A 13,715-nucleotide genomic window follows, 5' to 3' on the forward strand; every position below is an offset into this window, starting at 1 on the left:
GGGTGATCTTTTGATGAATTGTCTATCACAAAGAAGGTTTTTAGAGAGCTTAGTTGGTGGTGATTGATGTAGAATTGCAGCAGTGATGAAGATAGTCGTAATTGGTGGTCCTAGAGTTGCACTCGCAGTTTAGTGGTAGTATTAGGTCTGTTTTTGGAATGACTGTATGTTACTCAAGGAGGAATTGGTATGGATTGTGGATCAAGATATTGATGCTGCTAAGTTTGAATCTTACATGTCAGAGATCTGAATGAGTGGTGAAGGAACTGGTGATGACATATCGAGTATTGCAGAAGGTGTTTTTAGGTAATGAGTGGTGCAGGAATTACTAGGTTTGGAAAGAGCATTTAAGTTTGATTGTGGAAAAAAGATTGTTTGGAGCTGCAATGGATGATCAAATATGCATGGAATAGAGAAGCTGATGATACTTAGGTTCACTGATGGTGCAGGTGAATTGATGTATTGAATTGAGTATTGAAGTTGCTACAGTGATGAAGATTACTGAATTGAAGTTATGTGAATTAAGAAAGTGTTGATATACATATATATGAAATGAGTTTAGAATGTGGTTATGGTTGAAAAGATGAGGGTACCCAAATACACCACAATCTTTTAAATATAAACCTACAAGTCCGGTATCTTAAGTGATCGTCTATGGACAGATTCGAGACACTACAACTGAAGTCATATACCTTGTGTGATTGTTTATGGACGAGGTCAAAACAATACGACAACATGATATTTACTTGACAATAGTAACGGTAATAATCGATTGATTATTAAGATTAATGTCAAGTAATTCATATTAACGTACATGTGTAATTTACTTAATTATAATAACAATTATAATGAGGAAAACAAAGTAAATGACACAGGAAAATTTTGTTACTGAGGAACCCGCAAATGCAGAAATCCCCGGGACCTAGTCCAGTTTTTGTTAGAGCACTTCTCGGTCGAACTCGCATGCGTTGCTATCTCAAGCATGTTTTTCAATGTTAGTGATCAAAACTATAAGCCTTGATTTGTGGTCTACTTATAGCTAAGTCTCGGACTAGGATAGAAAATATAGTTGAGCTCAAGACTTCATGGCGATCATCATACAAAGACGAAGAACTACTCAAGGAACTGGTGGAACTTCATCAACTAAAAGGTATGTGGAGACTTGAACTTATCTATCACTCAAAAGTCTATCTACTTTATCTCCTATCTTGAGAAAAAAGTCGTTTTGCTATATAGACTTTGATTACACACATTTGCTATTTCGAGCCGAGTTTATCTCGTTTATCTATTTCTCAAAATATGTGTTGGTAAGCTTTTGCTTTGGCCAAGTTCATCTTTACTACTGACGAAAGTCATTTTAAGTTTCAATTACTTGAAAATTGATTTGACGAAAAATAGTGTGTGAACAACAACTATATAACGTCCTCTAAGAATGTTTCAATGATTGAAATGAGACTTTAGATTATATAACCATTGTTGGATATAAGCGTTGTGTGGTAACTCATACATGTATAAGTCTTTATTCCTTGAACCAAAGTATGCGTACTTTGCTGCTCAGGAAAACCGGAACAGAGTCCGCGTACTGTCGGAGGTCCTCTTCCCGAGAAAATCTATTGGAGTTTGTGAACTAAAATTAAACTTATTCCGGGTACTTAAGTCCGCGTAGTTAAGTTGGTTATTTTCTAAAAACGATTATTCGTGAACTTAAACTTATATAAACTAAGGAATGCAAGTTTGCAAACCGTGGATATAAAGTTCATGAATCGATTCGAGTGAATCAAATCATTTTTTCTTCGATTGCGTCTTGCACACTTCTATAAGATCTAAGCAATTGAACAACTCTCTAACTAGTTCATTTGAGTCATTTGAACTAGTTATGGTAAAAAATAATATGGTTGATATGAAAGTGCTCATATGGCTAACCATTTGGTTAACTACTGTTGAACCAACTAGATGTACATGTTTGGGTACGGTTACACAAACCTAAATAAACGTGTATTTCATTTGTGTATAACAAGCTAAGTTTCGATCTAACGGTTGACAGATATTAGCTTGAATCTAATCAGGTTTTCATCTAACGGTGAATATTTAATGCTTTGTTACTAAGCTAACATTGATTGCAAACCCTAATTTGAAAGACTATATAAGGGAGAACTCTAGCAACTGGGAAACATAATCCCCACACCTCATGTATGATACTAGTTGTATTAGCTAGAGTCGATTCTCCTTTAACCTTAGGTTTCCACCCAGATCTTGTAGGTTAACGACTTGAAGACTTCATTGGGATTGTGAAGCCAGACCGATACTACTTTTCTTGTAGTTGTGTGATCTGATCTTGTTGTTTCTATCATACTAAGTACAATCGTAAGATTGGCTTGAGATTGATTTCTCCGATAGGCAATATATAAAAGTAGTCACAAATATCTTCGTCTCATCGTTTGTGATTCCACAATATCTAGTTTCGTCATCATACGATTTAGATTATTGTAAGGTGATTGATAATACTGAGTTGTTCTTCGGGAACATAAGTCTGGTTTATCAATTGGTTCTTGTTCACCTTTATTTATCAAAAGACGGAACAAAAACTCGTACGTATTCTATGGGAGACGGATTTATCTATTACCGTAGACTTTTCTGTGTGATACAGATTTGTTTATTAAAGTCTTCGACTTTGGGTCGTAGCAACTCTTAGTTGTGGGTGAGATCAGCTAAGGGAATCAAGTGCGTAGTATCCTACTGGGATCAGAGACGTAGGAGCGCAACTGTACCTTGGATCAGTGTGAGATTGATTGGGGTTCAACTACACTCCAGACCGAAGTTAGTTTGTAGTAGTATAGTGTCTATAGCGTCTTAATACAGTGTGTGTTCAATCTGGACTACATCTCGGGGTTTTTCTGCATTTGCGGGTTTCTCGTTAACAAAACTTCTGGTGTCTGTGTTATTTCTTTTCCGCATTATTTTTTGTTATATAATTGAAATATCACAGGTTGTGCGTTGAATCGATCAATTGGGAAATCCAACCTTTGGTTGTTGATTGAAATTGATTGATCCTTGAACATTGGTCTTTGGTACCGTTTAAGTGATTTCTCTTGTATTAAATTAGACTCGCAGATTTCTATTTGCTTGAGTAAGTATTGAACCGAGAAAGAGAGATATAATTCTTTGATATGATTTTATTAAGATTGAGTCTGACTGTCTAGTTAATTCTCTTAAAAGTATATTGGAGTTAGTCCATACATATTGATAATCGAAATATTGGGTGTGGTTTTTAGACCCCCGCTTTTTCAATTGGTATCAAAGCCGGCAAACACGTTTAAAGACCTTACAAGTCTGTGTTTGTCGCGATCTGACTCTATAGACAGGAATTCTATCTCCATAAACGTACCACCAATCTCCGATGGCTCAAACTACCTATGGTGGAAAATTTCTATGCATGCTTTTGTTCAATCAAGTTATTTTCAAACATGGGTACGTGTTGTTAATGGCTGTGATCCTCCGGTTAATACAAAAGGCGATGTATCTATACCTAAGGATATTGGTAGATATAGTCCAGAAGAAATCCTTGCTGCAAAGCAAAATTCTGACGGCTTAAATGATATCATACATGCCATTATCCCAGATCTTCAGCACCATGTGACTACATGCACTAAGTCTAAAGAAGCCTGGGATATCTTAGACCGTATTTGAAGGAAATACCAGTGAGAAAGAAGCTAGGCTTAAAAATATAAATTCTGATCGGGAAAACCTTCTTATGGAAGATGAAGAAACATTTGACGAGTTTAATCACAAAGTTTCTGAAATTGTTAATGCATCTTTTGCATTGGGTAAGACCATTCCTGAAAAGGACATTGTGATGAAAATTCTCATATCATTGCAATTTAGATACGATTCTAAGAAGCATGCCATCGTTGAAAGAAATAATCTCGAAACGCTGTCCAGAAATACTCTGGTTGGGAAGCTAAATATCTTTGATCATGAGCACACATCCAAGTCCAATTAGGACGTTGCTTTCAAGGCACTAAAGAACACTAGATTACTTGAAAAAAGTAAAAGTGTTCACATCTCTGAAGATGATCTTTCTGAGACTGACTCATCAGATGAAGATCTTTACAAGTCAGTCTCGTTGATCAGAAGACAGTTTAGGGATCTTCTTTTGAAGAGAAGTAAACGGTTCTCCAGAGATAAATCCAAGTCATCAGATAAACCTGATAATCGTGTTCCTCCTAAAAATAGGGATAATGATGAAACTGATGACGAGGATATGCCTCAGTGCTTTAAGTGTAAAGTCTTTGGTCATTTTGCAAATGGGTGTTCAAATGGAAAGAAATACACTGGGAACAAAGGTGTTGCTGCAACTCTTGATGAAATGTCCGACAACTATGATTTTAATGAAGACGAAAAATTAAGTGTTTCACTTCTTTGTGAAAATATTGATTTTGATAATTGTAGCAATATATAAATCAATCTTGATATTCTTTCAGAAGAAAACTCAACCAATCTGGAAGATGAAACTGACCTTTCTTTTGGAAACTCTGTGAATAATGTTTCAGGTTCAACTATGTGTCTAGAAGCTTGCATCTTAGATGCCTGAGTTATTTTCAAGGTTGACGTGCTCATATTTTTCTCTCAAAGGTCATGAACTATCAAGCTGTTACAAGTACAAACAAAAATTGAGACATGTCAACAAACTTCAACGAAGATCAAATCAATTAGAAAGCAAGCTTAAACTTGCTCAAAAGACCGCTGAGGTATGTAAGATTTTATCTTCGTCTAAGAAGTTAGTTTCCAAGGATAAAACAAGACCATTAGAGAAGAAAGTATGGTCCAATCGTTTTGATAGACAGAGGTATATGAATTCCTCTCAAGAGGAACATGGTGGAAAAATTGTTGTTCACCGCAACACAACTTGATTGTGTTGATTTGTAGATCTTATCTCATAAGCCTGATCAAAAGATACAAGGTTGTGCACCTCTCAGGCTTTAGGATTTTTTTTTCTTAGTTTTGTTTTGATGCAAAATTGGAATTTCCTGTCTATCAATAAATGAGGGTTATTATCGATAATTCCACTCTCTCTAGGGTTCAGAATTGTGCGTACACGAACCTATTAAAGGATTGCGTAACCCTACATTCCTTTTTCCTTCTCTGAAACTTATTTTTATCTTAAGACTACTTGTTGATTTGAATTGTGATTTCCTTTAACAAACCCATACGCTTATGGATACTCCAAGCATTATGTATTCTGATGGAAAAGATGTTAATATGATTTTCCAACCATCAATCATGAAGGAAAAAGAGAAATCTCTGTTGCCTCCAACTTTGAAAAGGAAAAGAAGGAATGTGAGGAAGCCAAGAGATGTTCCTTCAAACTCTCAGAAGTTTTCCGATGTTCTTGAAGTATTGAAGGAGACACGAAAGGAGATTCAACAGATAAAGGATGTTGTGGTCAAGACTCTTGTGATTCAGAAGTCCTTGGTTCGACATCAGTCAAGAAGGTTTATTGATATTAACTCCTATATTCATGAACCTTATGTCCCAATGACTGTTGACGACAAGGAGTTCGAGGACGATAAAGAATTCTTCAAATGTCTTTATGTCTATTAAATCTTCTTATGAGAATTTTATTCTTGTGTTTTTAGGAAGAATAACTATAGTTTGGAATAGCCATTATTGTGATTACACATAGCTATGTCCAATGTTTTCATCTTTATTGTTTTTAGATTTATTTGCTTAAATTCTAAAAAGTTGTTTGGAAGATGATTTTTGCAGTATTAATCTTTATGGTTTTATATATTGCAACTTATTATGGGATATGTGTGTTTGCGTCCGTGAACTATGATTGTCCCATGCCTTGTCAAAAGTGAAGTCTTTCATATGTCGATATACATGTGTTGATTAAAGAATGAATGAACTTTTGACATTACAAAAGTTTTAAGCCTATTATATGTTATTATGCAAATATTGATGGAAGATAAGATGAATTTTTGTTTACGAGGATTATGTCTATTGTATGTCATTATGCAAATAGTGATGGAAAATAGAATGAATCCTTGTATATTCCGCAGTATTGATCTTCCCTGATCCATATTTTATGTATATACTGTGCGACTCCGTAAATTCTCTTATGTCGAGCATGACCAATTGAATTGATCACAATCTTGTGGTAATTTAGTTGTGTATTCTGATTAAATTAATCATGGGTTTTTTTGTGGTTAATTTAATTGAGTAATTTTGGATTCAATTCATATTCGTATGTGATTTGTTATGTCCAAAGAAATCCTTCTTTTCTTGTGAAAGTAAGGTCGCTCTTGTTGCTCTTTCGGAAATGACATTTTATGAGGGAGAGTTCTTAATTGAACTTGTGCTTAATTGCCAAATCTTTGTGGGGAGTGCGGACGTGGAATATTTTAGGGGTTATCTTGTATCTTTATAAACTCCTTGATGAATGCATTTACTTTCGGCTATATGATTGCATCTAAAAAGTTGATATGAGCTTTTCTTTTGGTCAGGAAGTGTCTCTATAGAAATTTCATTAGGATCTCATTAATTTTCGTACCTTTGCCAATTTTATTGACAAAAAGGGGGAGAATTAATGTGTAGTTCACACTACAAATACATATGGTTTTCAGATCATTATGTAAGGGCCCGGGGAGTGGTTTTAATGTAGGTGAAGTATTGACTAAGGGGGAGTGATACATATCTTTTTTTTTTAAAGAAAGAAAAGCTTTATTAAAAAGAAGAAGAGTTAAAATTACAAACCAAAATAAAAGCTAAAAAAGAAGAAGAAAAAAGACTAAGGAAATAAAAAAACAAAACAAATCTTTAGTATGGTTGCCCTGGGAATTCAAGCCTTTGCAAGTTGCTTGGCCTTTCATTGAAACTCATTATCTGCCCCTTCTGCAAATGTGTCCCCTTCTTAGCAAAATGATCAGCTGAGAAATTGACCTCTTTGTAGGCATGTCTGAAAGTGATAGAGTGAATACTAGCCATAATTTTCTGCCATCTAGCAAGTAGGAACCAAGGGATTTTCTGTTGCTATAAAGCCTTAACACAATACTAGAATCAGATTGCAGAATTAACTGGAAAGATTGTTTCTCAACTGCCCATTCTAAAGCTTTGATACAATAAATGAATTCTGCTATATAGTTAGTAGTAATCCCCAGACCACCAGATTCTGCAAAGATAAAAGCTCCAACATGATTTCTTACCACAAAGCTATAACCTGCATTGCCTGGATTACCTCTAGCATCCCCATCACAGCATAATGGCAATTCATTCTCATTTGGCAGATAAAAAAATATTTCAATAATTCTTGTTCTTCTGATTTTTCTGATTTGGATGTTAAAGAATTGTAGGATATATTTCTCATTTTCAGTTCCCCACATAACACCTTTCATACTAACTTCACATTCATGGACTTTTTTAGCAATTCGTACCTGAATTTTGGATAGTACAGGCTTCACATCCATAGTAAATTTCATTTCTTAGGAACCACAATTCAACCGTAGCAGTATAAGCACTAATGATCCATAACTCTTTAATCATAGGGCTGGAGTTTTTTTGAATTTTCAAAAGATCCTCAAAAGAATTTGGTTTAGGGGATGAAAAGATACCTGAAAGCCAATTCCACAGCCTGGTACTGAATTCACAATTCCATAAGATATGCTCTATATTGTCTTCTCCATCATGACAAATGTAACACCTTGAAGCAAAATTAAAATCCCTTTTTTCTCAGGTTGTCTTCAGTTGCACATACATTTCTGGCAATCTTCCACACATTTGCAGAGGTTTAAGGTAGCACTGCAGGATTCCAGATCTTTTTATACCAATGTAGTTTAGGTTGGTGCAGTCTAATTTTATTGATAGCATCAGAAACAGCGAAAACACCAGAATGACTGTTACTCCAGATAAGCAAGTCTTCTCCTTCTTTCAGAATAGGCAGTTGATCAATAGTAAAGAATTGAAGAAAATCTTCATGAAAGCACCAATGATTATCAAAAATCAATTCTTGGACTTTTAGGTGGGGATGCAAGGCAATATAAGGATGATTAGGGAATAGCTTGCATATTGGTTCCTCAAAAATCCACCTGTCATTCCACAAAGAAACTTTTGCACCATTACCAACTATCCATCTAGTATTTTCAATGAATTCAGGGAGAACCCATTTAATACCATTTCATACAGAGGATTTCCTGTAGAAAGTAATCCATTTTCCATTTTTATCCATATACTTAGCAAGAAATAAATTTGCCCATTCATCCTGGAAGTTAAGAATCTTCCACAAAAGTTTCATTAAGAGATCCTTATTCACATCTTCTGGCTTTCTGATACCCATACCACCTTCTTCTTTAGAGGTACAAACATTGTCCCATTTTAAGGTAATACATTTCCTTTCTTCAACATTGCCAGACAATAAGTAGTTCCTAATAATTTTTTCACAAGCTTCTAGAACTTTTCTAGGCCATTTATAGATGGATAGATTATAAATAGGGATACTACTCAGAACATGATTTACCAAAGTGAGCCTAGCTTGAAAATTTAAAATCTTACCACTCCATGAAGCTAGTCTAAGATGCATATAATCAACTAAATACCAAATGTGAATAGATTTCATTTTACCTTGAGCAAGGAAAACACCCAGATATTTGTCAGGAAAAGCTGAGAGATCCATTTGAAAATATGTAGCAATCTGTCTCTTTCTTGTTTCAGAAGTACCATCTACAAAACATTTGCTTATAGAAGCATTAAAGATTTGACCAAAAGCATCTTGGTATTCCATTAAGAGTGTTTTCAGGTGTTCTATACTTTTCTTTCCTCCATTGCAAAACAAGAAGATGTCATCAGCAAACATTAAGTGACTAGGATGAATACCATTTCTTATCACCATTGGATGAATTTTTCTTTCCATAACTAATTGACGAATCTTCCTACTTAGAACATCTTGAGCTAAAATAAACAGGATTAGAGAAAGTGGATCTCCATGTTTAATGCCTCTACCAACACCAAAAAAACCAATTGGACCTCCATTAAGCATAATAGACAGTTTAGTAGATTGAAGAAGAACCATGATCCAATTACAAAATTTAGCTGAAAATCCAAAAATATTTAAGGCTATGTATAAAAATTCCCAGCTCATAGTGTCATAAGCTTTTGAAATATCTAGTTTGAGACCTACATTTCCCCCTCTTCTAGTAGTTGACATCTCATTGACTAGTTCAGAAGCCAACAAAATTTGCTCATGGATATTTCTATTTTTAACAAAAGCATATTGTTTCTGAGAAACAAGATATGGCAGATATCTAGTAACTCTCTCCGTAATGGTCTTAGTGATAATTTTAATGCAGAAGTTACTAATACCAATTAGTCTAAAGATTTTAGCAGTTTTAGCTCCTTTAATTTTAGGAATCAAGACAAGAAAGTTGGAGTTCATACCACTTGGTATTATGTTGTTTCTCCAGCAGAATTGAATAGCCTCCAATAAGTTTCCCTTAATGATTTCCCAAGATGCTCTATACAAAATTCCAGTGAACCCATCAGAACCTGGTGCACTATCAGCATTCAGATTGAAAACAACTCTCTTAATTTCCTCTTCATTTGGACATTCTAGATTATCAGGTTCAGAAATAAGATGAGGCACACATCAAATATAGAATCATTTATCTGAACTGACTAGTATTCAAATTTCTTCTTGAAATATTCAATTAAAATCTCTGAAATACCCTGTTGCGTAGTAATAATGTCTCCTGAGTCATTCTCCAATTCAGAAATAGTATTCTGAGGTTGTCTCATTTTAATGCTAGTACGAAAAAATTTGGTATTTACATCACCATCCTTAATCCAATTCATTCTGGCTTTATCTCTTAAAAAAGTGTTATAATTATTATCAGCTATATCATAATTTCCTCTAGAAATAACCAGATTATTCAATAAAGAAATATTTGTAGGATCAGCATCTGATTTTATATTTTCTTCCATCACCTTGTATTCAGCTTTTTTAAGATTTTCTTGAACATTTCCAAAAATTTCCCAGTTACAAGTCTTGAGAACTTTCTTCAGTCTTTTTAATTTGTTCATAAAAATAAAGATAGGATAACCAGTGATATCCTCATTCCAAGAATCAATAACCACTTGTAAGAAGGAAGGATGAGTAAGCCACATTTGTTGAAACCTGAAAGGAGTATTTAAATCCCTTCCAATTAGAGTATCAGAACCAATTAGTGGACCATGATCAGAAATCCCTCTTGCAGCTACATGATAATACCAACCACTAAAAGAATCAAGTCATTTCAAGTTAAAAAGAGCTCTATCCAAGTTACAAAGAATTATTTTGTTCCCAGCTCTGCCATTACACCAGGAGAACTCTATACCACTTTTAGGAGCCTGAATTAAACCACAAGCATCAACACAATCATTAAAATCACTCATTGCAGAATTTAGAGGACTCCTACCACCCTTTTTCTCATCTGCATTTAACACAGTGTTAAAGTCACCTATTAAAAGCCAAGGTTTATCCAGTAAACTTATTTCATATAAATCCTTCCACAAGTCTCTTCTATTCACTGTATGAATTTTCATAAATTCCAGTCACCAATACACCACCAACTTCCACAGTAATACATTGACTAGAAGATTGAATCACAGTAGGAGCTTGAATAGAGCAGTTCCATAACAACCAAATATTTCCTTTATTATTATCTTTAGAATTATGAATAATTTTATGATGCATACCAGGCAATTTTATTCCAGATTTTTGAACTTTAATTTTAGGTTCAACAACCCATACCAGAGACGGATTATTTGTTTTGACTAAAGAATAAAGTTTATCCTTGGCCTTTTGTCTCTTAAGGCCTCTAAGATTCCAAAAAACAACTTTCATTTGAAAGGAGGTTGAGGAGGAGGAGTTGAACTCCCTTTATCAACCATATACTTCATACTTTCTTTACTAGCCTTCCTTGTAACTACAGCTGGTTATATTGGAGGTTTTTTCTTTCCAGCTACCTTACTATTTTCATTTATCTCAGGGATAACCTGAGATATAATCTTTTCTTTTTGCAAAATAGTAACAGGTTGAGATATTGAACCAAACTCTAATAAACTTGAGGTACTGACTTCCTTAATTTCACCATCTTCAGATTCAGAATATTCACTATCATTATCTTGTAAGACTTCATATTGATTATTATTAATTTGAATAGCAGGAGTAGAGATGGGATTTAAACCTGGATTAGAAACTCCTCTTATAACCTCAATGAAAGGAATTTCACCATTTGTATTAGCTTTTGCTGGAGGTAATGGATTCATATCCTTTGGAATATTAGAAGTACTTGGACTTGAAAACTGGGATATCTCAACTGGTTTAGGAGATAAATTGGGAACAAGTGCAGGCTGATTAGTCATCTTTGGAGTAGAAGTATCATTATGAGTATTCTTTGTTGGTGTAGAATTAGAAGACTGCCCATCTGTTGCAAAATCTTGTTTGTTAATTCTGCATTCAGATATTTGATGTCCAACAATTTTGCATTTGTGGCAGAATTTTGGTAAATTTGTTAATGTAACCCCTTGAGAAAAAGCTCCATATCCGGTAACAATCCAAAGCTTATTAGGAATATTCTTAGCTAAATCAATTTTAATTAAAACTTTAGCATAGTATCCACTCTGATAATTCAATGTAGCTGCATCAACCTTAATTGGATTTCCAATTGCTCTACTAATCTTGAACAAAGTTTTCTCATCCCAGTATTCCAGACTTAGTCCTGGAAGTTGTACCCAAACCATGGCTTTTGAAGTGCGTTGATTTTCTGATCTGAAATTTGGAATCCATTTTCTTACTTTTATTATTTGATCCAAAACTTCCCAAGTGCCATCTTTAATGTAATTCTTATCTTCTTCATTATCTAACTTGATCGTAAAAAAACCTTTACCCAGTGGTATCATTTGACATTTTCCTTTTAACCTCCATTGATTCTTTAATAAAGTAGAAGCTTCTGAAAATTTAATTCGAATAAAATCCAGTCTCCCAATCAGAGAGAACTTCTAAGACTCATATCTATCATTATCTTGATCATCAATCAAGTTAATAGCAGGATGAATTTCAGGAGTTTTTGATAAATCAACAATCAATGGGTGAGTTTCAGATATATCGTTGTTAACCTCAAAATTCATCTTGATCTAGAAAAATTGAAAAAAAACTCGAAAAAATTGCTAGAATTGAAGAAAAGAGTAGATTGAAACACCAATCATTTGATTCTAACAAGAATTCACCTGAAATAAATGCAGATCGATGAAAATTTTGGTAGCGTTGAAAAAAGAGAGAGAGCTGAGTCAGTCGCCCGATCCTTAGAGCTTAACTCGGCCGATTGGAAGGAAATATGATGTTTTTGATGGGAGTGATACATATCACCATAAGATTGTTTTCGAAGTTGTGATACAATTGAACTTTGATGTTGTGTAATAATACTAAGAAACTGTATCACAATGATTGAGAATTCTATTTTTCTCATTGTTATGACTATGGATTTTCAACAACGGTGATACTAAACCTACAACCTTTGGGATCATTGGAGTACTTGGAAGTGACGAATATTTCGAGTAATGTTGAAGAACCAAGAATATCAGGCATGTGGAAGAGAAGCTACAAAAGTTTATTTATCTATTTTTGTATTCCATATGTATTGATAGTTTTGTCTCTAAAATTGACAAAGGGGGAGATTGTTAGAGCACTGCTTGGTCGAACTCGCATAATTTGCTATCTAAAGCATGTTTGTCAATGTTAGTGATCAAACCTACAAGTCTTGATTTCTAATTTACTTATGGCTAAGTCTCGGACTAGGATAAAAAGTGTAGTTGAGCTCAAGACTCCATGGCGATCATCATACAAAGACGAAGAACTACTCAAGGAAGTGGTGGAACTTCATCGACTAAAAGGTATGTGGAGACTTGAACTTATCTATCACTCAAAAGTCTATCTACTCTATCTCCTATCTTGAGACAAAAGTTTTTTTGCTATATAGACTTTGATTATACACATTTGTTATTTCGATCCGAGTTTATCTCACTTATCTATTTCTCGAAATATGTTTTGGTAAGCTTTCGCTTTGGCCAAGTTCATCTTTACTAGTGACCAAAGTCATGTTAAGTTTCAATTACTTGAAAATTGCTTTGACGAAAAATAATGTGTGAACAACAACTATATAACGTCCTTTAAGAATGTTTCAATGATTGAAATGAGAGTTTAGATTATATAACCATTGTTGGATATAAGCATTGTGTGGTAACTCATACATGTATAATTCCTTATTCCTTGAACCAAAGTATACGTACTTTGCTTCTCAGGAAAACCTGAAGAGAGTCCGCGTACCTAGTCCGCGTACTGTCAGAGGTTCTCTTCCCGAGAAAATCTTCTGGAGTTTGTGAACTAAAAACAAACTTATTCCGGGTACTTAAGTTGGTTATTTTCAAAAAACGATTATTTGTGAATTTAAACTTATATAAACTAAGGAATGCAAGTTTGCAAACCGTGGCTATAAAGTTCATGAATCGATTCGAGTGAATCAAATCGTTTTTGCTTCGATTGTGTCTTGTATACTTCTATAAGATCTAAGCAATTGAAAAACTCTCTAACTAGTTCATTTGAGTCATTTGAACTAGTTATGGTAAAGAAGAATATGGTTGATATGAAAGTGCTCATATGTCTAACCATTTGGTTAACTACTGTTGAA

At 34.3% G+C, this 13,715-nt stretch overlaps 1 protein-coding gene across 1 annotated transcript; it reads right to left on the minus strand.

Annotated features, from left to right (window-relative positions):
- Window positions 1-10,965: 10,965 nt before the first annotated feature.
- Window positions 10,966-11,772, minus strand: LOC113272781. Its single transcript, XM_026522578.1, has one exon. It carries the CDS (start codon window positions 11,770-11,772, stop codon window positions 10,966-10,968), a length of 807 nt encoding a protein of 268 aa, XP_026378363.1.
- Between the last annotated feature and the right edge of the window lie 1,943 nt (window positions 11,773-13,715).

The sequence above is a fragment of the Papaver somniferum genome, chromosome 4, assembly GCF_003573695.1.
Source record: "Papaver somniferum cultivar HN1 chromosome 4, ASM357369v1, whole genome shotgun sequence".
Lineage (NCBI taxonomy): Eukaryota > Viridiplantae > Streptophyta > Magnoliopsida > Ranunculales > Papaveraceae > Papaver > Papaver somniferum.

What these genes read in the sequence shown, in the direction of transcription:
- LOC113272781 (XM_026522578.1), bottom strand. Translation starts at nt 11,772, where the DNA reads ATGGTTTGGGTACAACTTCCAGGACTAAGTCTGGAATACTGGGATGAG.